The sequence below is a fragment of the Taeniopygia guttata genome, chromosome 2 (assembly GCF_048771995.1).
Source record: "Taeniopygia guttata chromosome 2, bTaeGut7.mat, whole genome shotgun sequence".
NCBI classification, from domain to species: Eukaryota; Metazoa; Chordata; class Aves; order Passeriformes; family Estrildidae; genus Taeniopygia; species Taeniopygia guttata.
Genome location: NC_133026.1, coordinates 10,061,594 through 10,086,054, shown reverse-complemented (window position 1 = coordinate 10,086,054; position 24,461 = coordinate 10,061,594). Strand labels below are relative to the sequence as shown.

At 38.4% G+C, this 24,461-nt stretch overlaps 1 protein-coding gene across 1 annotated transcript in view; it reads left to right on the top strand.

Annotated features, from left to right (window-relative positions):
* The first annotated feature begins 359 nt into the window (after positions 1 to 359).
* Positions 360 to 24,461, top strand: part of VIPR2 (vasoactive intestinal peptide receptor 2) — a 50,248-nt gene continuing 26,146 nt past the window's right edge. The window contains exons 1-4 of the mRNA XM_030264288.4: positions 360 to 646; positions 3,495 to 3,597; positions 15,223 to 15,330; positions 19,059 to 19,156. Of these exons, the coding sequence (XP_030120148.4) occupies positions 602 to 646; positions 3,495 to 3,597; positions 15,223 to 15,330; positions 19,059 to 19,156 (354 nt within the window). The 5' untranslated portion in view covers positions 360 to 601. The remainder of the gene's footprint in view (positions 647 to 3,494; positions 3,598 to 15,222; positions 15,331 to 19,058; positions 19,157 to 24,461) is intronic.

The following is a 24,461-nucleotide window of genomic DNA, read 5'->3' as shown; positions in this document are numbered from 1 at the left end:
CACTTCACCCATCCCTCAATGTTTTCCGTGCGTGCCTGACTTGAGGGGTCTGTGTTCGATGATCTTACAGTTTCATGGGCAAAAGGCACCCCGGTGCAGGCACTGGTGCCCTGCCAGGACTGGCACCCAGGATCCCTAGGCGTGTATCACGGGAGGAGAGGGTTCAGCGGCACCTTGGAGCGGGCAGCGAGGGGTAAGAAGCATCCAGTGCCGGCAGCAGCCTGGGGGTGGCGGTGGGCACCTGCGGTGGGCGGGGGGCGTCCCGGCTCAGGGCAGCGGCTCGCACCTCTGATGGGGGGAGCGGCGGCAGCAGCGGGAGGGAGGAGGAGAAAAGGAAGGCGAGGAGAGGGGCTGGGGAGACACGGGCGGGCGGGCAGGAGCCGGGGGCTAGAGGAGGAGCTCCGCGCAGAGCGGCGGCGGGCACGGCCGCGGTCGGGCCGGGAGCTGAGGCGTCGGAGCGGGGCAGGCGCGGGAGCGAACAGCGGCGGGGCGGGGGAGCCGGCGGCGGCCCCGGGCCCTATGGTGCCGGGCGGGACCCGGAGCCCGCTCCCCGCCTTCCACCGGGGCCCGCGGAGCGCCTGCGAGCGGGCACTCGGCGGGCATGAGGACCCTGCCCATCCTCCTGCTCTCGCTCTGCTGGAGCCTGGTAAGTCCCACGCTCAGCCCGCCCTGGAGCACCGCGGGCCGGGCTGAGCGCTCGGCTGTTACCTGCGGAGCCCGTGCGGAGCCCCGCGGCTCCCGCAGCTCGGCGCGGCAGGTGCGGGGCCCCGCGCACAGCCCCGGGACGGCGCTGCCGCTCTCCGCCGGCCTCCGGGCGGAGAACACGAGGGCAGCGCCCGCCGGGACCCCCGGGCGCTCCCCCTGCGCCCCGCCGGGACCCCCGGGCGCTCCCCCTGCGCCCCGCAGGGACCCCCGTGCGCTCCCCCTGCGCTCCGCCGGGCACGGTCCCACCCCGCGGAGCCGCCGCTTGATCCCCGCAGTTTTCCCCGTAGTCGCTGGACACCGCTGGTTTGCGAAGAGTTTTCACGGAGCGCCGCCCGGGAGCGGTCCAGAGGCCGCTGGCCATCATCGTGGGGGGAAAAGCCCCACATCCACGACTGCTCTGTAATATGTACAGTGGGATTGCAATGTGCAAAGTAGTCAGAATATTGAAGTCTTCTTTAGGGCGCCTGCTTTTATCATCTTTATATTTTCAGGCGTTTCTCAAGTAGTTTGTAAAAGTCAGTTATATTGATGGAAATACGATGCACACAAGAAAAATTTAAGCATTTTAATTTTTTTTGTTACTGTGTAACACTAGAAGTCGGGAAACCATTCTGAAGGTCAGTGCAAGCTGCTTGTCAGAGGAAATGTTTATTCATCAAATTGTTGGTCTAGATGCTTCAGAAATTGTTAATCTGCTTAAAATGCAGAGTGACTCCTGAGCTGGATTTCCAGCTCGGTGTGCACCTTTACATGCGGTTCTGTATTCAGTGGTGCCTAAGGATAACCTATCACTGGTTAAGCAGAGGGAAATACGGATGAGCACAAGTCCTAAAGAGTGGTGAGTGCCCTCAAAATTTTGATCTGTTTCGGGAGGTGGTCAGAGCCACATCGTCTGGAACACTAAATCTCTTTAGCTTTGTGAAATCCATCTGAATGAACTGACTGTATTAGAACATAGTATAGTACAGATTATGGTATTAGAACTGGATGTATAGTACAGTTTAGCATGTAGCCTAGCTGTGAAAAGTAATATGCTGCCTTTGGGTAGTAACAAATATTTAACAAAACTTTACTATTAATCACTGATATTTCAGAGGTGTCAGAAAGAGAAGTTGTTCACTCAGCAGGCTTCTTAATTGCAGTAGTTATTTGGACTTATCCTTCATTTAGTTAACTTTTTTATTTATTGAACCTTCCTTTCCAAGACCCAGTAATTGTAATACTTCTTGATGAGTAAGAAATCTACTGTCAGTTACTGAGTGTTTGCACTTGGAAATGAAAAGTAGACAAAAATTAGTTTTATGAAAGGGAAGTGCTATTAAAAAACATTATGTACACATGGGACTTTTATTTTACATGGCCACTATCTGCAAAAAGGATTATACATGCCAAAATGTAGATATTTTCAGTATAATGCTGAACTTTAAATTACAAATTCTAGAAATCCTCATTTATGTTAAATATGTGTCTTTGAAAGGAAAAGAATGCACTTGTATAATTTCAATACTCAACATAGAGAAAAGACATGGAAAGGGAAGTCAGGTTCTGATGTTGGAGACAGTGAAATGAGACATTTGGAGAAGAGACAGAATTTTGTGAGTTTTCATAACAGCCCCTGCTGTTATGCTTATGGCTCTTGCACTGTATTTTTAAAAGCTGTGCAAGTGGTTTGTCCACAAAGAGACTGCAGCATCACCGGGTTCTCAGTCCTAACTCTGGATCCGAGGTTCTGGGCCCAGAATCACAATTTAATTAATTATAAACATTTTTTTAAAACTGCTGTGTCATGCATCAGATATCATTACCAGATTGTGTTATTAAATTTCTCCTAAAATATGTGAAAGAAAAGACAGAAACTTGGAGAGAGACCACCTTTTTCTTGGTAATTACAAGTGTGAGGTGTGAGGATGACTGAAATGCTGCATATTCCCATTTTATTTATTTAAGATGTGATTTCATTTGAGCTAATCAAACTGTCCCACCAGCTCCATTGATGTTTCCAGCTTTTCCATTTGTCACCTCCTGCAGTAATTTCTCCCATGCAGTCTCTTTCAGATTCCATGTGTTTCTCAGTAAGGCTCTGGCTGCCTCTCTGAATTCAGCTGACCCCAGGACAACTTTCCAGGGTCTCATTTCTCTCTCCAGTACTCCTGCATTCCTGTTTCTTCCTGTGGACATATATAAACTTTTCTGAAAACCAAAGAACTGAGGGCAGGGCTTTGAACCAGTAAAGACTTTAGTGCTTTAATTTTTAAAAAGTGGGGGTTTCTTTCTGTGTAGAATTTGCTTCAATCAAATAATCATGATCTGGGGCCTTCAGGAGATAAAACATACATGGTGGAAAACGGTGGAAGAAAACCAGAATTTACCATGTCAAAGAGAATGAAGTTTGATCAATTTTCATGTTCTGTGATTTGTATTAAACTTTCAGCTCCCTAGCTTACTACAAAAGCGGAAAAGAGCAAATGTATCTGCTCTCCTTTTTCAGTTTCAGCTCAGAGTTTTTCTGGAGAAAAAGATCTGGTGGCACAATATTGAGGAATGCATTAGAAAGTTAAATAAATGCTAGAGGAAGAAGCCAGTAGATTGTTTCAACATTTTGTTCTGAAAAGTCAATGTGTGAGAAGCTAAAACGGGTTGAGTGTACCTAGCACACGCTTGGGTGAAATGCGTGCCAGTTAAAGTTGTGGATTTCGTTATTGGTAGTTGCATTCTTCATGAAGCATTTTCATTCTAGTTTCAAGACATTAAGACATTCAATTAACAACCCATTTGTTAATTTGACACAGGTGAATGGTGTCCATCCAGAATGCAGATTTCAGCTGGAGATTCACAAAGAGGAAACCAGGTGCATGGAACTTCTAAAGAATGCAAAGCCAGTGGACTACAAGGGTAAGAAACCTGTAATGTCGAGATAACTGGTGTATTGAAGATTTTCTCTCTTTACCTTCATTACTGTTGTGATTGCAGTTTCTGTAGTTGTTTGAGCCGTGCTTGGGATTTTATGGTTTTTAGAATTTATGCAATTTTGCATTAAATGTATTGCTGCAGCAAGCATGTGGTGAGAGGTTTGCAGGTGCTAAGAATGCCCTGGCTGGGACACCAGCTGGGAGCAAACACATTCTTACGTGCTGAGAAGTTGTTGTAGCGTTTTCTGACTGGCAGAGCAGCTGTGATGACAGGACCAGCAGGAAGAGCAAATCTGAGGGAAAGCTCAAATCTGGATCCAAGCATCTCTCCCTAACTGAGAGCAAAGTGCTAGTGGCAGGAAGGATCTCTGGGTTTCCCAAGTGTGCAGTGTTTCAGACTGAAAGCCAGATTCACACCTGGAGGACCATGGAGTCATGCAAAGGGAAAACTGGACACTCATGTTATACCCTAAACCTCAACTCTCTCTGTCACTTCATTGTTTTCATTTTCTTTCTGCATGAAAGACAAATATATAGCTAGTGATACAGCAAACTGTAATTTAGTGGAAGGAAGAAGAATAGTAGATGTAGGGGTTTTTATTAGGTTTTTGGGCTTGGAGTTTGTTTGGTGTGGGTGTTTTGGTGGGATGTTGTTTTTTTGGGGTTTTTGGATTTTATTAGATTTCCTTCCTATATTTTCATGGGAGGAGAGAAAAAGTTTATGGAAAAATAACACTTGTAAGTTGAAACTGCTGGTAAAGCCATTTGTTCAGCAAGTGGAATAAAGAGGTGACAGATAAATTCAGATTGTCAATACGTGGTTTATTTGAGCTTTTTGTGTTCATTTTGTTTTAAATACACCCTGATGATTGACTATGGGACCTCAGAGACGTGCCATCTGCATGAGTCGCAACTTATGATGCTTCTTCCACCTCTCCTTAATTTAAATGTGTAACTCTCTCAGTGCACATTCTAATACTAATTTGTATTAAAAAATTCAATGGATCATTAACAGTTTGTATTATATTATGATTTCTCTATTTTATTAATCAAGATCAGTAATTTAAAAAATGCAAAATCTTACTGGAATAATTAATCTAAATTTAAGGCTTTTATTTATATATGAGTGGTAAAGAAAGATGGCTGTTACATAAATAATACTAGTGCAAAGCCAGATGGAGAAATAATTAGTAGGCCGGCTTAATGAATTAAATAATGAACCAATAAATTCCCTGTTAGCTGTTACATGGCTTCCCTCAGGATACACTTTTGTGATCCAGATGCTGGACTACCCCAAAGGTATCTTTGTGCTTTACACCCGTTTTATTTTGGGTTCCCAGGGGAAGAAAGAAGTTTTCTGTCAGTATTTTCTTCCCAGCCTCTTTTCACTGGGAAAAGGGTGCCTCCTGAAGTAAAACTGCTGTGAAAGAAAACTTGTATCTTGGAAGGACATAGGATGTCTGATGGTGTAGACCTGCAGACAGTGGCAAAACAGCAGTGAAAGACTTTAGACATTTTTTTGAATGCCCATCTGAAAATAAAGGAATATTTCATTTTGTTGGACACTGGAATAAAGCCCCTGCTTTATGAAAATTGCATGTTTAATAGTACAGGAGAATTTGTTCTATGCTTTCTGTTACAGATACCCTCACCAAGAACCTCCAGTGAGTAGCCTATGTTAAATATATGCATTTACATTTACAAAAATAGACATTCTCTGTGTGCCCTTGTTTTCCTGCATCCAAAGAAGTAAGGACTCTTTTGAACAGCAATACTCTGACTGCTGAAAAAGTAGAATTACTAAAGAAAATTGACAAGCTGGAACTAATCCAAGTTGTAGCTCCACGTGTAACTTGTAATACATTTGGAACATAATTCTTTACAATAAATTCCCAAATGCTATTCCACTTTTTCCTGAATGGGAAAGATGGTTGCACTTGTCATACTTCTCTAGCTTTAGTGTGTGCTACCTTCTGAAGGAGCTGTCTTGACCTTGGAAATAAGGGCTCCCCGAGCTTTTCCACAGAAGGCTTGGACCTCCATTATCAGAATCAGTGGGAATCTTTTCATTAATTTATTGGGCACCTGGGAAACCTTTGCACCTCTATGCAGCATGGTCCAGAATTTGGCTGGCATGCACAGCTTCTGAATTCTGGAGGATCCAAATTGAGTGGGACAAGTAGTTTCTTCTTTGAACTAGATGACAATTTTGTATTAAATATCTGTCGTCACAGGCCCCTGGCCAGGTAATAATTAGCATTCACTCCATGATTCTCAGAAGGCTGATCAATTTATTTATTATTCTATCCTTGTTAAGCAACCCACTGCTTTTATAGACAGTTACAATACAGCTGGACCTAATTGGTCCTCCAGTCCAAACACCATCACCATTGGCTAATTAAGAAACCACCCTTTAGTAAAAAAATCTCCATAACACATTCCACATGTTCACAGCAACAGGCGCACCAAGTGAAGATAAGAATTGTTTATCATTCTTTGATCTTCTCACAGCCTTCCCCAGGACAATGCCTGAGAAGGTTGTGCCTGTTTCTCTCTGTGGCCAGAGGGCTGCTGCTACAAATATCTTATTCATCTTCTCAGCTCCCAGTTAGGGAGGCAAAAATGAAACATTCAAGGGCTATTTGGGTTTCTTTGACATGATAAAATGATCTTACACCTGAGCTGTCTCAAGACATGGGCTGAAGAATTTTGCTGAATAATTTTTGCATTGCACCTAAAATCACTGACTATGAAGTCTATAAAGCACTTCATGGCTTAATAAAACAGTGGTGTGTTTTGCAAAGAAACATTTTATAAAGACAGCGTAAGCATCCTTTGAACAATGCTAAGGATATGCTGAAACCAAGCGACTGAGTTGGTCTAAATTCTGCTCATTTGCCAATGTCAAACTGTGAGACACCCAAACCACTTGCTTTGCACCCTTTGGGGGATTTTCAGGCATTAGCACATACTTTTCCATTAGTGGACAGCATTACACTCCATTTAGGGGAGAAGTCACTCTCCAAAGACCTGTGGCAGTGCTTTCCTCTCTGTAGTGCTCTTTAGAACATCTGGTTGTTTATTTTATGAAGACTGCATTAGCTTCTATCCACATTTGTTGTCTTCTTTCCTCCCATAATTTGGCCCCTGAGATGTGGATGCACCTTAGCTGGAAGCCTAGGAGAGGTTCTTCTATCTTTAGGCACATTTCTTTATTTTTGAAAGGCAGATTAATTGCATTATAACTAGCTCATAATAGCTACAGATTTTTGAGGTCTATATGGAAAAAAAAAACAGATTTGTTTTTTATCAGCTACCAAATCTTGTCTCCTAAAAAAAAAAAAAAAAAGTAAGTTCCCAAGGAGAGTGATTTAAAATGCATAAAAATTGTCCTTCTGCAAATTTCTGCCTTTATTGAGTTTTTAGAATTTTTCCTTATAAAGTAACTAGCTCATTTCTCTTTATCTTCAAGTGAAAAAATGAAATCTTATGGTCCAAAATGTTTAAATTCAGAAGATTTTTTAACAGGGCTCAACAAAAAGTTCTAAAAAATATTTCATTATGAAAAGAATGAAGTTTAGGGACTTTTGATTCATTTTGGACTGAGTGGCTGCACAGTTGAATGTGTCTTTTCAGATTTTAATTTCCAAAATACGTTTTTGCGAGACCCATATGTCAGACAACATTTTTAATTTTAGATATGACTTTTTAAATTTAAGAAAGGGATGTAGACAAAAAGAAAAATGGCTTTGGTAAGAATTTCATAAACCTCTCAAAGAGAAGCTTCATAATGCAGCTTGTAATAGGAAATTAAAAGAGACAAGACACCAAAATTATGCTCTCAGTTATTCTTAAGTTTAAAGAAAGAGGGACCAATATTGCTGTGTAATCCCATCTCCTGAATTGCACTGTCAATAGAATTTTCCTCAGTGATTCCAGCACTGAGTTCATGATCTTGTGGGTGAAACAGATCAGTTCAGAACAGTGGGATGCACATCCCAATGTCAGACCCATGGCAAGCTGCCCAGAAGTTAAATATCTGACTAGCTTACCTGTTAAGGTTGTTTTTACAGGAAGAAAGGTGCATATTTTGCATTTACACACACCCCCACACCCTTGTGTATCATACACACCCCTCTCTCTTTAGCTACACCAACGTGATCCCTCTACCCCCCACGTCAGTAAATAGGAGGCTGACACAAAGCCAGGTGAGGCCTTTCTTTTGCTACATGAACAAGAATCTCCTCAAGGTTCCCCCTTTCTTATGCTCCCTGTCTCATCAAGGTCTTGCATCAGGTTTTGTTTGGTTTTGAAGCTATTTTCTCTGTAAAATGAGTCAGTACTTGAGACTGCAGTGGTGCTGGCAGTCCTCTGAGGTAGCATTCAAAGTAGAATTAAATGAGATGGTGGGGTCATGCAACTTCTTTCATGCAGCATCAGTAACTCTTGGAAGCACAGCTTCAGCTTTCTTAAATCTGTGCTGCTGCTTTTGCAGGTGTAGTACACATACGTTGCTACTTTTTAATTCACATCTTTTTTATTTTTTTTTTTTAATGAAGGAAGTTAAAGCTTTGGATATTTTTGTGTTTTGGCTTTCACTGATCGAAGTGTCATCATTAATGACACCACATAAAACTGACCCTTATGGTATTGACAATGTCTGGGCTTTGTGGAAGCTGTACTTAAATATCTGAGGGAAGAAGAGAGGCAGAGCTCTGTCTTTTAAGGAGACTTGGTGAGAAAGGTGAGAAAGCTTGAATGAAATGAGTTGCCTACTGGAAAGTAACTAACTGTAAATAAAATGGTGAAGACCAAGAAAACATCCTGATCAGCCTCATTCAAAAATCTCACATAGTAAAATTTATTAAGAGTGACAATAACAAACCCTTTTGGAAAGAAGAGAAACACCAGGTGCCCACAATGATTTTGAAGACATGAAATTTCTGCTCTACCCAAAATGTAAATAGAAATTTTTCAGTAGACATTAATATATGGCATTTGTAGCCCTGAAGAAGGAAAATGCACATCCATAAGTGAATTTATTGTGTTTTCCAGAAGATTCTGAAGGAAATACTGCCCAGCATAGTCTTGCACTTCAGTCCTGATAAGTCAGCTGTGGCCATGGTAGTCTATTCTCCATCACATCCAAAGTGAAATACCACAAAGAAGGAATTTTGAATACCAAAGCACTGAAAGAGCTTCAGCTAATACAACAAATAGCACATGGGTTAGACATAATACATACTAGCAGAAATATACAGCCCCACTTCTTAATAGAGACATTTATGTTTTGTGGTAGGGTTTATATGAACAGGAGTTTGATTTTTAATGGTAATTTTCAAGAATGTATAGCATGTCAGAACTGGGGCAACATAAAGATGAAGGTACCTCTTACAGCTTTGACTGTAATATATTACATTAATATATTTGCATAAGAATAGAAAATAATGTTCTTATGGTAAGATTATCATGACGTTCAATCAAACAAAAATAAATGCTCTTGTCTTCACAGGACATTTTGAGTAATTGGAAATCAGGATTTACCTGGAAAATTTGGATGAAACTTTGTTTTCTTTCTTGTGAGGGATTTTTATTCAAAGTTTTAGCTGGCAACTTCCGTATTTCCCCACAGTACCCTAAAATTATGTAAATTTCATTAAGTATAAAACTGGCCAATAGATTTTTGGCTTTCCAAAGGGAAACTGTTCTTCAATAGGGAAACAAGACATTTCTTCTGGAGTGCTTAATTTCATTAAAATCCAGAAATCCCTTAGAAATCTTGGAAACCATATTTTTTGCCATTCCTGGTAGTAGAACCAGCTTTTGAAGAACCTATGGACTTCAAATATTTTAGGTTAATATGAAATAAACACTATTGGTTTCATCATTCTATTTAAACTAGTTCAATCTGATGTATACTGTAGAATTTCACATTTCTGTTTGCTGTCTACAAGTAGTGGTTGTTGACCAGAAATTAAAAATTTTTACATGGGAGTTTCCTCAGTGTTTCTGAGTATTTGGGGCTGCTCCTAGACCCCACTGTGAGCAGTGTTTGTGTTGTCACAGGACTGCAGGCAGGCAGCCCCACGCAGAGGGCTTTGGGCAGCCAGGGTATGGCAGGTCCTTCCCCCAGGTCATGGCAGCTCCACGCCAGGCAGGTGTCACCTCCCTGGGACAGGGACATCAGCCTGCAGAGGTGAGTCAGGGCCCAGCACAGGCACCAGCGCTGGGCAGAGCCCTGGGATGGCTGGGCAGGGCTGCAGTGCAGGGAAGGGCAGAGGAAGGCACAGGCTCTGAGGAGGATGAAGGCAGCTGCAGCTCCATCCCAGCCTGTTTGTGCTCTCAGAGCCCTGGCAAAAGCAAGTGGGAAATACCCTTAGTGAGGCAGCATGGAGCAACAGCCTTTTTTGGGACTGTCTCATTCCTATTCCCACTCTAAGCAGTTCTGCTTTGCTCCCAGTTTGCTGCTTGGGCAGCACCTCCTTTTCGTTTCTTTTTTATCACTTGTGTGAAAATGCAGAAGGAATGTCAGTCCATATATGTTCATAATTCCCATGCGACCTAAGTTCCATCCTGTGGCACACAGACCTGCAGTCCAGAAATCATTGCCCATAAGAGGTGAGATGGCTCCTGCTCTGCCAAGTACAAAAATCAAAACATTGAAAAATAAACCCTAGGCTAGCTGTCGACTTTCTGACTCATTTTCAAAGCACTCTGTTGGTTTTTTTTTTTCATGTTTTATGCATGCCTAGACAGTTTTGAAAAATGCTAAATGTCTTTTGGAAGTGACAATTTTTAAATCCAAATACAAACTGCCACCTAGTGGTTATATATTTATAAAAGGTGTCTATAAACAAAATTCTCCAGCACAAGCCCCAGTGTTTCATGTTTTTATAGACAAAGAAGCACCCGTAGGTAAGTGAACTTGCTACTCAAAGACTGGATCTCAAAAAGCAGGATGATGAATGGGGTGGCAGCACTTATGTAAGCTGAAGAAAAGGGAAACAAAATGTTGTTTATAGTCTGTTATGTTTCCTTTAATTATGAAGTATCTGCAAATGCATGACAAGCATTAAAGACCAAACATTCAAATAAAGTAAGTGATCTCACTGAAAGCTGACAACAGCATCTGCAGCATCCTCTGGAGGAGCAGGAGAAGAGACTTTTGGGCGAGTCGCTGAGCAAAGGTTTTCAGGGAAGTTTGTTTTTTTCCTTGGATGTCCTGTGAAGAACACATCAAAGAAATGAATGGTGCAGATGAAGACATTGAAAAGGGATTGTTCTATGCAGGCTGCAGGAGTGGTCTTCTTCACACCACAGAATCAGGGATCAAGAACCGTTTTTCTTTTTGCCTTTGCTCATTTTGTTAACAGCTGTTAATGGCTTAACCCCAGAGATCAACCCAGACCCTCACAGGCAGTCTCTCATCAGCAGGACTGGGGAGAGAATTGGGAAGGTAAAAGCTGGAAACTCTTGTTTTGAGAAGAGGATAGCTTAATAGGGAAAGCAAAAACCCACTGTTCAGCACAAATCCAAAACACAGCCCCGTATTAGCAGCTGTGAAGAAAATTAATTCTATCTCAGACAGAACCAGTCCAATAGTTAAAGAAAAAACTAAAGAATATAATAGTAGACATGCAGAAAAAGTTGAGGAGCTAACACAAATCTAAGCTGAACTGACTTTTTATGTGTGCGTATCAAAGTGAAAGGACAAAAACACTCAACACTTGAGAAATTATTGAAGCATGGTGATAACATGGAGACTAAATCCAATAATGAACATAAAAGAAAAAAATATGTACATTAAAGTACATCTGGGTACTTAGAATACTTTAAAAATAATATAAATAAAAATTACAGACATTATAGGAAATAAACATTGGAGCAATTGAAGTTTTGCCTTAAAAGTGAGCTACAGAAAGAAATAGAAAGCTAACTATAGAAAGTATAATTTTACTGGTAAAATTGTTATCAGAACTAGAATGTAAAAACTTATTTAAACCTAAAAATATGAATATTTTTTATCTGACTTAATATCCTTCAGAGACAGGAGGAAGCAGGCCTATATATGTGAGAGATGGGTAAAATTTAAAAAAATTAGACCTTAAATAATGATTTTATGAGTGATGCACTGATGGATGACAGTCCGGAAATCCTAACAGTGAATGAATTAAAGGTTGGACAGAGAATTGTGGAGTTGAGAGGAGAATACTAAGTTGGATCAAGTTAGATATCCTATGTAGGGAAACAGAAACATTTAACACAGCATTTACCACACCTTCACTTCCCAGCAGTGTGGTATTTAAAGCACCATAGACTGCTTTGTGGTGGCTGGAAAGAAACAGGCAATGATTGGGAGCAATTAATCTGGCCTAATTTCGTGTGTTTTAAGGTGAAGTCAAGTTACTTGTATCCCACCTCTGCATAAAGGTATGTTTTCCTAAAAGAAAAAGAAGATATATGAATGCAATACTGTTAAAAATCTGTAGTAATTAGAAGAAGGAGGTGATGAGGAAAGGTGTGATTTGAAAGCCCAGAAGGTGCACTGCTCTTCAGTTGTATTTCTAGCAGTAATTACACCAGTAATACCATTTCAGCATTCAGACTAGACCAGTTTTCAGATGCCTACTGTAGTCATTCAGTGACTATAAATGCCTCCAGGACATTTCAGCAGTTTTCTCAGATGTCCTGTACCATTATCAATAAGCCATAGATATACACAAACTGAGGCTTAATATTCTTGGAGTTCTGGTGACAGCCACTTGAGTTTCACTCACATGATTTGTGATACATTTAAATGTAGTCTACATGTGGGAAATACGTCTTTGGTGTTACTTCATCCATTTGATTTGAGGAATCTGAAACACTGTCAGTCTCTCCTGGCCCATAGATGCCTGTAAAGTCCTAAAATACTGAAGAAAAATAAAGGAAAGAACCATTAGTGACTTGTGATGTTTTGAACATCAGAAGCTTGTATACTGAGTTCCTTCCAGCAAGCTTTGGGATTTGATGCAAATTGTGTTGATTAATTTTGGTAGCAAATGGACTTTAACTTCAATTTTTCTATATGCAATTGAGGCTTGAATAAGATTTTCAAGTGTTTTCTGTGGAAAACATAGCAATGGAGCTCTGAAGTCCATGCTGTTCAGCTGCCTGTTTGGCAAAACCTTAGCCCAGTCAATATACAGCAGCATAAGAAAAATTTATAAAGGCCTCTGAGTTGCTTGCAAATTACTGTAACAAACCCACCATTTTACAGAGAGTGGAGTAAACAAAAGGGGAAATTTCAGAAAGTCCTCAGCTTCCATGGGTGTGCACAAACAGTATCATGACTCATCTTGGCTCTCACTGGTAGTAGAAATGGGGTTGAAATAAAAATGTCTGAGGTCTTACAAGATGATAATTATTCTTGTGTACTCCAGTCCTTGTTTATGCTGGCTCAGGCAGTCCATCAATCAAAGCCAAAACAATTTCATTTTGTCATTGTAGTTCTGAGTGCTGGCAGATGAAGCAAATAGTTTCTTTGTCTTTCTGATTACTTGTATGTTGTGTTATTGATGTTGGTTTTGGCTTAAAATCAGTTGGGGAGGAAACATAACCTGAATTGGTTCAGGTGAAAGTTCTTTTACTTTGAATAAGTGCTTGTGCTGCATCATAGAGATTTGGGCTTGATTTTGACCCAGAACTGCAGCTCAGGAAGGACCTAAGCATGTTGAAATTCCATTTCAAAGGCTCTGAAGGTGACCTGCTCAGTGTAAACCTCTGAAATTGTGTACAGATGGCCAAGCCACCATCAGAGATCTCTCAGGGATTCTGTTGGTAACGCCAGGAGAGGCTGATGCAGGACACGGCAGTGGAGGATGAGGCATTATGGTATCTATGCATAGAAACAAACTTTGTGAAGTGTTCTATTTAGTAATCCCTTATTTTTGGCATAATATTTCTAAATATAGAACAGATGCTGCATTTAGAACTGTACAATCCTAAGAGGAGTGAAGACCCAATCGCCATAAGCAAGTGAATCCTCTAGAGAATTGCACTTCCTTGGGAAACTGTATGAAGAGTACTCTGTGGAATTGGTGATCAAATGCAGAATTTTCCCCATAATCCTCCTTGTCTTCATTTATCATCTCCAAACCTTGTTCTTGTGCCACTCAGAGGCTCCCTCACAGATATAACACTTGGGTGGATGTTTCCAAAGGAAAGCAAGGCCCATGGGAACGCTATGCCTGGCTTTCCTTCGTGCTGCAGCTAGGACATAGCCCTGGGACAAATCCAGCTGCTGGTCCTGTTACACATTCTTTGCTTCCCTAGTTTACGTGTGCTTTGAAAGTAATTTAAACTTTGAAAGCAGGATGCTGCATATTTTAAGTCAACACAAGCTGTCCAAGTTTAATCGCACTAAAAAGTTTTTCTACAAATATAGAACTTCTAAATATTCCTTTTCAAGTTTCATTTAACTCATGTGGCTTGATTTTGGGCATGAACTCACTAGCACAGAATAAACTAATAATGAATTGCTAATACTATAAATATTCTGAAGAATAATATGACTGTGAGCAGTTCCCAATCCAAGTTTTATGTTCTCTACTGAAAGGAACAAACTGTCCCTTATACTGCTAATAATCTTATGGAGATAACACCAGTGGTATAATAGTTTGATTTCTGTCTTTAACATTAATTACAAATTAAAATTTTTAATTGCCTTATCTGAAGACATAAATGCCCAGAATTTTGCACAATTTCTTTTTTGTTAAATAACTTGAACTGCGATAATATGAGTAACATTTCCGTACTTCTTTGTCTTTCAAGGCTTGTGCTGACAAACTTTCATAGCTGTTTGCCTAACTTAGCAGATATGCATTATAAACAGACACCTTTAAACAGGGCATGATTGAGCCAAATGCCTATAGCAGCTATAGGAAGATTTACACTCATTCACAAGACACAGCCTTTGAGCCACGTTGATATGGATATCAACACGGGCGAAGCTGCAGCAAGTTACTTTCTACTTGGAACAAGTATTTGCTGCCACTAAAATATATCTATGAAATTTGAAGGCCCACTGCCCTTCCTTAAACCAATATAAAGAAGCATTCTTTGTTCAAATGTCTGGTTTTCAGTTTGAGAGATTATTCTGTAAGTCCATGCCTGTTGTTCCAAACACTCTCCAATCAGGATGAATACCTATCATACATGGTGCTGAGTCCAATGAACAACTTACATATTTATTTGTGATGTTCAATCTGCTTGACAGAAAACTCCATTTTAACTGTAATTAGGAAATTCTCAAAATGTTACAATACTTAATAATCCATATCAATGCTCAGGAGTTACTTTTTAATCTTTCTTATTTTTTCTTAGCATCCTCACATCACAACGACATTTTTTTAATGAGGCATTTTGCAAACAATGTATTAACTGACCTAAAAACTGGCTGGTTAATTAGCAGCCTCTTATGATTCCTTTAAAGTTTTCATGGAAAATAGCATCTTTGCAGCTTTCTTGAAGGAGTCTAATATTTTTTGAACCACTTGTCCAAAGCTTTCATCAGGTCTTTATAAGGTAAACCCATCTTTCAAGTCTGTTAATGCTGGTTTTGTTTCAGGATGTGTTGGAGTTTGGGATAATATCACCTGTTGGCGTCCTGCAAAGATTGGAGAGACTGTCACGGTCCCTTGTCCAAAAGTATTTAGCCTTTTTTCTGGCAAACCAGGTATTTTATTTTAAGGTGTATTTTTACTGGCTTCTCACTGGTCTTCTGTAATATAATGTGCTAAAAATTATTTATTTGGGGGTTTAATTTTCTTTGTAGATTAAAAATTCTTGTCAGAGCTGTTCAGGATACACCATGAAAAGACCAAATTACCATCTTTGTGTTCTTTTTGGTGTTCTTTGAGTTAGATACTAAGTATATTTCAGTATATACAGTGACACTCACCAAAGCTGCCGACGTTGCTTGCTCTTTTTTGACTTATTTTGTTAATTATTAAGACAGCTGAGCCTGACTGACATCTCTAACAGTTGCCAGCAGGCCACATGTAGGTTGTTCCCTCTGTGTCTCAGGAGAGGAGCTCTGCCTTGCCATCGTGAGGATAAAGAGCCCACATTAACAGATAATACCTAAAATTACTGCTATTGCAATTTAAGGTAGTTATTATGAAACCTTTTATTCTGCTTTTTAATGGAACTTGAAAAGAGCTCATCAGTGTCTCAGACTGCTGAAGCATTTAACTAGTTTAAGTCTCCCATCTTCTGCACCATCTTGTCAATACATCATCTTTTGCCCTGTGGCATTTAAGTGGGGTTTTGAAAACAGATGATGCACACGGAGTATTTCACATGTATCTCAAAATGCTGCTGAAAAAATCTTATCCCCATTGCTCAGGTGGGAAACCATTGTCATGAAGAGCTGGTGAAAGATTAAAAACTTACCACAGTTATGTAATTATTTTTTGGGGGAGGGGAGAGAGTTGGTATTTCCATGGAGAGCTTTAAAAATATTACTTTTAACTTAGAGGCTAATCTGTGGTATGACTAAAATACCTTTAGACTCAAAACTGTTGAAAAAGTCTTCTTCCAGTAAAAAATAGATAAGTAAAACAATCTACAGATGAGCAAAGGTTTTCATTCCTGGAACTGGTGAATCTTGATTAGTTTATCATGGATAGTCTAAACAATTTGTAAAGGGGAAAATATGTGTAATCGTCACTAAATGTTGTGAAATTTATAAAGGTTTTCAGATTACTCAAACAAAGATAATAATGTGTTTTCATGAGACAAGGCAAACTAATAAATATCAGAAATTCAAAATCGGAATTAAATCACACTGCTTCTGTCTATTTGCCAAAAGCTAGAGTATGCACACTCTCTCTGGAGTTTATTTCACAAATTTAGTTATATTACAACAATATTTTAATTTTACTATAGAACAACTGCAATAAATATTTTTGTCTGAAATCTTCACAGTGCGTCACAAGTCTGTCTCACTTCACCATGGTGTCAGAAAGACTGAGATATTTCTTCATTTTATAGTTTGCTACAATTTTCCCAGATCCAGTTTTTTTTTTTCATAACTACCTGTTTACTCCCTGCTTGTGGACCTAACAGGGTTGATTTTTAGAGGTTCCTGTCCCCTTAGGTGTGTTTTTTAAACCTCGTCTTTCTAAAATTTCAGAGAAGGGAGACAACAAACATTTTGCATAGTTGATTCAATTAAGAGCTAACAAAGCATCTTGGTACTTTCATAAGTTGATTATGCTCAGGAATATGTAATTTATTTAATTCATACACAGCACATGACAAATAAACTTCATTCTTATGGTGGAAAATTTGAAAATACCTTCAAACAAGAAATTTCGCTCTTTTTATTTATCCAGGTTTGTGAGATACATGTTTTAGCTTTTAGTGTTTAAGAGGAGTTAAAATTCTACTTCAAGATGATCTAGACTACCTTGTTTTTATGCAAATATTCGAAATCTCAAGCAGGCTTTTAAATACCATCAATTTCTTAAAGGATTTCCCAATTTATATTGTGAATTTTGATAAATAGTTGTCTTCTCATCTTCTCATCTTTTTGGAGAGCTGGCTCTAAATTTCTTCTGTGGTGCTCTATGTTATAGTTCAAGCACACCACATGATTAATTCTGTATTGAATTTTAGTAACTTTTGATTAAAAGAATTTTTACTGTAAAAGCAATCATATTATCCTATAATGTTTTTCCTGTATTTTATGAGTTTATTAGTCTTAGAAAGTTATTCCATAAAGTTTTTATTCAGATGTATGTGTCAAGTTATAGGTTTTAAATAAGGTTGCTGAAATATTTAATTATCTGAAATATTTAGTAATCTAAAATATTTAATTGCATGAAAATATGGTGTAGAAGTAAACATTGCCTTCCATAGAATATTGCCCAACTCACTTTAGGTTCGAAGGTATTGCAGGATTTGAAGTAGAAAATACTTCAGCATCTTGAGTACATTGAATTTTTTCTTGCAAAACTGGCTTTGACGCAATTGTGGTTCTGTTAACACATTCCTCTGCTCTGCCTTGTCAGAGAATCTTGATGTACTTTTAAAGTGAAGACTCTTCACAGTGTATAAATAGGTTACATTTTCTTTTAAAAATGTCATTTCTATGCCAAACTGCAAAAGTGGTCCCGTTGTTTGAGGAGATTGTGGGTTCAGGTCAAGGCCTTTTTATTAGCTGGAAAAATTTGGTTGTTGGCTGGTGAGCCACTTATGGGATATTTACAACTTTCCACTGAAGACTTTATACAAAGAAGAAATTCCAGTAACCAATCAACAAAATAAAGATCTCAAAAGTTTTTGTTTGGATTGTATATAAACAAGTTTGGTTATTCTTGACCAACACTGACCTATGGCACATAAATTTATTTTTCTATGGTGAAAACCAGGCATCTTTAAGTCAATTATAGACCGGTGGTAAACTCCAAACCAAAGCAGTATATTATTACAGATTTCAAGTATCACAGATATACAAATTTCTCTAAGAAATATGAGGGCAAGATGGGTATGAATTAACATTATAAGAGTAAGTTATGATAAATATGATGACTATTCTTTAGTCTGACATTAGGCTTTTCTGTTTTGCCTTCTTGAAATTGTTCCATAGTGCATGAAAATGAATTCATTTTAATTAAATTAAGAAGCAGAATCATGGGTTACCCCCATCTCATCTGTGTGACTTCATCTCTGGAAAGAGACAACTTTTTCTGTCAGCTCCAAACAGAAACTTTCTGAAATAAATGTTCCAAATCCCTTTTCAACCATACTTCCACATGTCCTCTACATTCCCTGTACGAAATTGTTTCAATAGTGGTTCAAAGAGTGAAATTCAGCATGCATCTTTACATCATTCTTCAGTCCATGACATATTTTTTCCTTTAAGCTTCATTACCAAACTTACCAACATTTGCTGCAATATTTGTTGTAGCAGTAATTGATCACCTCAATGTCTAAGAGCTTTTATAAGTCTTCAGTAGATTCCTCAGTACTGGCCTCTCAGAAGGCTTAAATAGGAGGTTAGAACAATACTTACTGAAATTACTTTTCTTTCAACTTACCTACAAAAAGCTCCTTTTCAGAGTGAAGCGTACGGCTCCCTTCTGAGTATTTTAAACTAAACAGCAGAACAGTTTAGGCTTTTGCAGATGTGTAACAGAAATAGCTGTTACACCAAAGGAAAAGTCTCAGGTTTATTTCTGTTTTTCTGTAGTGCAAAGACAACTCCAAGCAAGAGTAAAAGCCAAAGTAAAATGAATTAAAAGAACATGAAAGAAAATGGCTGGGTTGAGTCCTAGGAAACAAAGGAAAAAGAGCTAGGTTGTGACCAGCTAATGACACAGTTAGATAGTTTAAGGGGTCATTGATGAGGAGAGTTTTGAATCTTTCTGATTTAAACTCTCTAATTTTTCTTTACAGGAAACATTAGCAAAAATTGTACGAGTAATGGATGGTCGGATATATTTCCTGACATCTTAAGTACTTGTGGATATAATGACTACGAAGATGATTATAAGGTAGGAAAAATACCTTTTCTATTCATTTAGATGGTGGTGTTCAGTACAGCTATCAGGTATATTTTGCTTCTAAATAAATCCCATTTTACTAAAAATGAATAAAAATGAGATTGAATGAAAATCTGTAGTAATTTTTCATAGCATTGGTTGCAATATGGTTGGATTGCAGTTGTCTAATGAGACAAAATCAGGAATCTAGAGCCCAGTAGCTGTTTGAAACTCAAGGCTATAAACAGTTGGTAATTGCAGTGAAGCATCTGTATATCTAATATTGAAGTGCTACTCAGTTGGTGCACCATGTGTTTTGCATTGTGAAATTTGTTATTTCAAAAGAGCATTTTTACAAAGTTATCACAAAACCTAATACTAATAATCTGTTTTAATCTGTTAATATTACATGCACCACTTGGTTGATGATATGTGTTAAAGTTATAAGTAAAATAGAAGTGATTTAGGTAATTTGAGTCATTGGCAGATTTATATTGGACTTGAAATTGTACTGGTTATTCAGAAAGCTATCAAGGTATCCTAAATGCACTATGCATGGAAAACTGAATTTGTTCACTTTGCAGATACTATCTCTTTTTGTTGAGGGAAGGGTTTTTACCATCATGTTTTATTTATTTTCTGTCTGTTTTCCTGCTTAGGCTAACAGAGCAAGAGTTTGTTTACAAGGATGAGCTCATAGTGTCAGTAAAACTGTTATTACCTAAAGTGGATTAAGTTCTCTCATGAACAAAGATACTTGTCCAGTTGGGTTTTTTCCCTGGATTTTAGTATCCATGGAATAACTGTTCCAGATCAGTTCTGTCTGGCTTGCAGAGCTGCCCTGGTATTCCAGCAAGGCAGGAAGGTTTTGGCATTTTTTCTGTACTCAAAAGCCCAACCATATACTGTAGTTGAAAATAGAGAAAAATTGAGATAATATATTGTTTTCCCAACTTTTCTGAAGACAAATTCTAAAATATCTGTGTCATCTGACAGCTTGGGAACACACATGTATTACTGCTAAAACAGCCGCTTTAAACATTGTCACTTAACCCAGGAATTGCCATGTGGTGTGAAAATGGGTCAAAACATAAAAATTCAAATTAACAAAATATAATATTCCAAGCAGTGAAAAACAGAAGATTAATTAGTATAATAGAAAATAAGTTCTTGTTTGACATATTCATTAGTAAGTTGAAGCAGGTGAATGAAATGCAAATTGAGTATACTTGCAGGCATTAACCTAGACAGCTTGAAACAAGATACAGCAGCAACATTTGCAAAAGCCTTGAAAAAAGCAAATAATAAAAGTGTGAGGATGAGAGAGGGATGTGGAAAGCACGTACTGGAAAATATTGGCAAACATACAATCAATATAATACCATACATACAATATAAATCAATATAAATCATAGAGAAAATAGAAAACTGCAAGTATCATGCAGCAGTGAGATTTCACGAGGTATTTGAGGTTCTGCAGCAGCTACTTGTTTTCACAGAAGATGTTCTCTTGAATTCAGATCTTGGTGCTCAATGGTAGCCCCTCAAACCAAAATCTTTACTCATCATAAATCAGTATAGTTTTTTGGTTTTTTAAAATCTAATATTTCAACTATGAGAACTAAAAATAATGTCCTAATATTTGGATACTGAGTATTCTGGGCACAAAAATGTCACACAATAACAAGTTCTGCAGTATGGGGTATGAAGTATATGAGATTGACCTCAAAGTTACATTAATTCATATTTTAAGGAAGGTGGCAAAATAGTTTTCCTAGAGTGAGTCCTAAGTGTTCTTTATTTATGTTTTGCTTTGAGGACAATGTTAGAGTAGTATAAACTGTCTTTGGTGCAAATTTGGTGCCTGCATCTTCACTGCTGAATGAATTTCTATTATAGATCCAACTAAATATTTATTCCTCTGGGGTTTTTTTCTGTCTTTTAAGACACAGACTTTTATCTTTAATCTAAAGGGGATTTATTTCTGTACATATTCTACATATTGTATATATATATGCACACACACAGGCATATATCTCTTATATCTCTCTGCAGATATGCATTTATTTTGGGCAGCTTTGAATATTCTAGAGAAGGTTTAAATGATAAAGATCTGTGAGCAAATACTGAATAATTTGTTAACACGTACCAAATTGCTATGCTTAAAAATGCACTGAAATGAGGAAGCTTATTAAAAAATAGCATAAACATTTCATCTCTTATTTCCTTATGAAAGATCTTGCATCCTTCCACAGTTTCTATTGATTTTATATTCAAATTTAAATGTTCCATTTTTATTTCATTTACATGATATATTAGCAGGGTCTATAAAAAGAAACTATTTGCTTAACATTTTGAAATAAACTGTAACTGCTTGATACAAAACCCTTGGTTTATCTTATGTTATATCTTAGTGTTCTTTACTGCTCTTGCCATTATAAATGGGAAATCAGTTTGATAAATATGACTCCCTGGATTCAGCTGGGATAGAGTTAATTTTCTTCCTAGTAGCTGTGTTTTGATTTTAGTGTGAGAATAATGTTGATTATTTGGTATAATTTGATTATACTGGTGGTTTGCTGTTGTTAAGAGGTGCTTAGCATAAGTCAAGGATTTCTCAGCTTCCCAGGCTCTGCCAGCGAGCAGGTGCACAAGGAGCTGGGGGAACCATGGCCAGGACAGCTGAGCCCACCTGGCCAGAGGGACATTCCCCACCACAGAATTCATGTCCAGTATATAAACCAGAGGAGCTGGCTGGGAGCTGCCAGCTGCTGCTCAGGAATGGGCTGGGCATCATTCAGGGGTGCTGAGCATGGAGCTGGGCATCACTTCTCTTCTTATCCCAGCCCAGGTTTTCCCTTCTTCCCAGCTGTCCTCCCCACCCCATGGCAGGAAGAGGAGGGAGGGAGTGGTTGTGTGCTGTATTCTTGCCACTGGCATTAAAGCACAACAATGATAATGTCTGAACAAAATATTTTTATGTTGTTATGGCATCAAAGTGTAGATCTAAGCCTTTATTATATGCTTCCAGACCTTTTTCTGTAAGTAAACTAGTTACTGCTAACCTTCAAGATCACGTTTTGGGTTCATCTTAGGTATTCAGATAAATATCCTTTTTTTTTTCCCCATTTTATATTTCTGTGGCAGTACAACATACAAACAGCAAAAAAAGAAAGCTTGATTTGACCATGCTAGAAACACACATCAAGGTGTGTTAACCAAACTCAAGCCTCACTGCAGTCTTTCCTTGACATACTTTGACATCTTCTACCCAGACTGAACAAGCTGGAGATACGTCCTTGCTGTTGTCAGAAGGTATTCACTCTTGTCAGCATTATCAATATACAGCAAGATGTCTGGTGAATGTAAAGCACTGAAATGTGTCCACTTTATTTAAAATAATGGCTGAATCAGTTAATACAGCTTGTCTGCTCTTAGGCCCAGGATTTATTAGATCACACAAAAGCCCCACTATATACAAGTTTCAGGCTGTGAGGTTTGAATGTGTAGTGTCATACAAAGAGAAATTCTTGAGGAGAAAGATCCTCAGGGCTATTAAGTGTGCTGACCCTGTTGCAGCTTGTGCCTTTATTAGAAGTACCATCCAGGGAAGAAGCCTCCCTCATTTGCCCAATTCCTGGAGTGTTCTCATCACCCTGGATGAGCAGAAGCAGCTCCCCAGACAAGGCAGTGACACCAGCAGTGCCTTGGCTGTGGCTGCCTTTAGAAAACAGATGCTTTGCTGCTGTCTGGGGAGGGGATCATTGCTCTGGAATAATGCATTGTTTGCAGTGAGTCTAAATTGAATCATTGCCTCTCACCAAAATCTGACACAAGGCACACATCTACCAATGTGTTTCCTTGTGCCTGTAAGTCATGCTAAATTTATTTACGTTATGCTGCATTTTTCATTAATATTTTTCCATGAGGTGTGATTAAGAGACCAGTATTCCTTAAAACAAATCTTCCATTGACTTCAAGTGAGGACTAGGACTCAAATACTAGCTGATATTCTCTCTTGTAGAGCACAGAGAGAATTTGCTTTAATTGCAGAATTTTAATAAACTGCTTAATTCCCGTACATGTGCGTACACATTCACAGATTCATCTGCTGATACATGTTGACACAGGAAAATGTGGAAGGTTGTTCATTTACAATGTTGTCATCTCTCCCATTATGGTTAGGGAACTTTGAATAAGAAGACATTCTGACTGGCATAATTAAAATTAATGATGCCACTATTTCTAAGGGATACTTATGGCAATGCTGATCTCATCTTTTTTCTGGATGGTATTTAGACTCAAAATGAATTGAAGGAAAAATGCCTGAAAAAGGATATCATTAATTACTTGTATAAAGATTATTAAATACCATGAGGAATACCAATTTTATTGCATGTCTTTTAGTAAATTCTATTCTTCTCTACATACATTATTTTAAAATGTCTAGAAGTATCCTATAAGAGAAAGTTAAATTTTCCACAACATGTAATACATCTCTTTATCTCAGTTTATATTTATTCTTACATAAGTACAAGATTTAAAAATGGCTACTGCCTTGTTGAAGTTAATTTTGCAGAAGGAAACAACTAGGGTTCCTTACACCATTTCTATTTGCATTTGCTCATTCCAGTGTTTCTAAGGCACTGAACTCATTTGCTAGGCCCCGTTCTTATTTTACATTATGCAGTTTAAGATTTTCTCATATATTTGAATATGAATATTAAAATATTATGAAATATTCAAATATTGACACATGGGTCATGAAAATTTAGGATCACAAATTTTAATATAGCATTATATCTGTTAAGAGAAAAATCCTAGATGCAGTATTGCAGGATTATATTAGCCCAAAGAATAAACAAAATGAAGAGTCAGTTGGGATGATAATGGTCATCTATTCCTTAGCAACGATAAATTATATTTCTGAATGAAATTAATAAAAATTCGAGGGCTTTTCTTTTACATTAAGGGAGAATTATGGTCAACAGCAAAACTCCTTTGGACAAAGAATCAAGCCCTTAACTCTCTCCACTGTTTCCTCCTTCAGCACTGAGGAACCTTCTCACCCCTAGAGGTCCTTCCAAACCTGAGGCTGGGAGCTCTGCTGGGTGACTGTCAGCTTTGCCTAGGGAGTGTCTCTGCTCTTCTGTGCTATTTTGTAAATAAACAGACGAATTCTGTCTCCTGAAATGAGTAAAAATAACATGAAACTAAATTTAAAGGAAACATTAGCAGAACCATGTGTCTTTTCTAAGAAAACAAACCACAAGTGTGCTTAAAATAGACTTTACAAAAATTTATTGAAGTTAAGAAT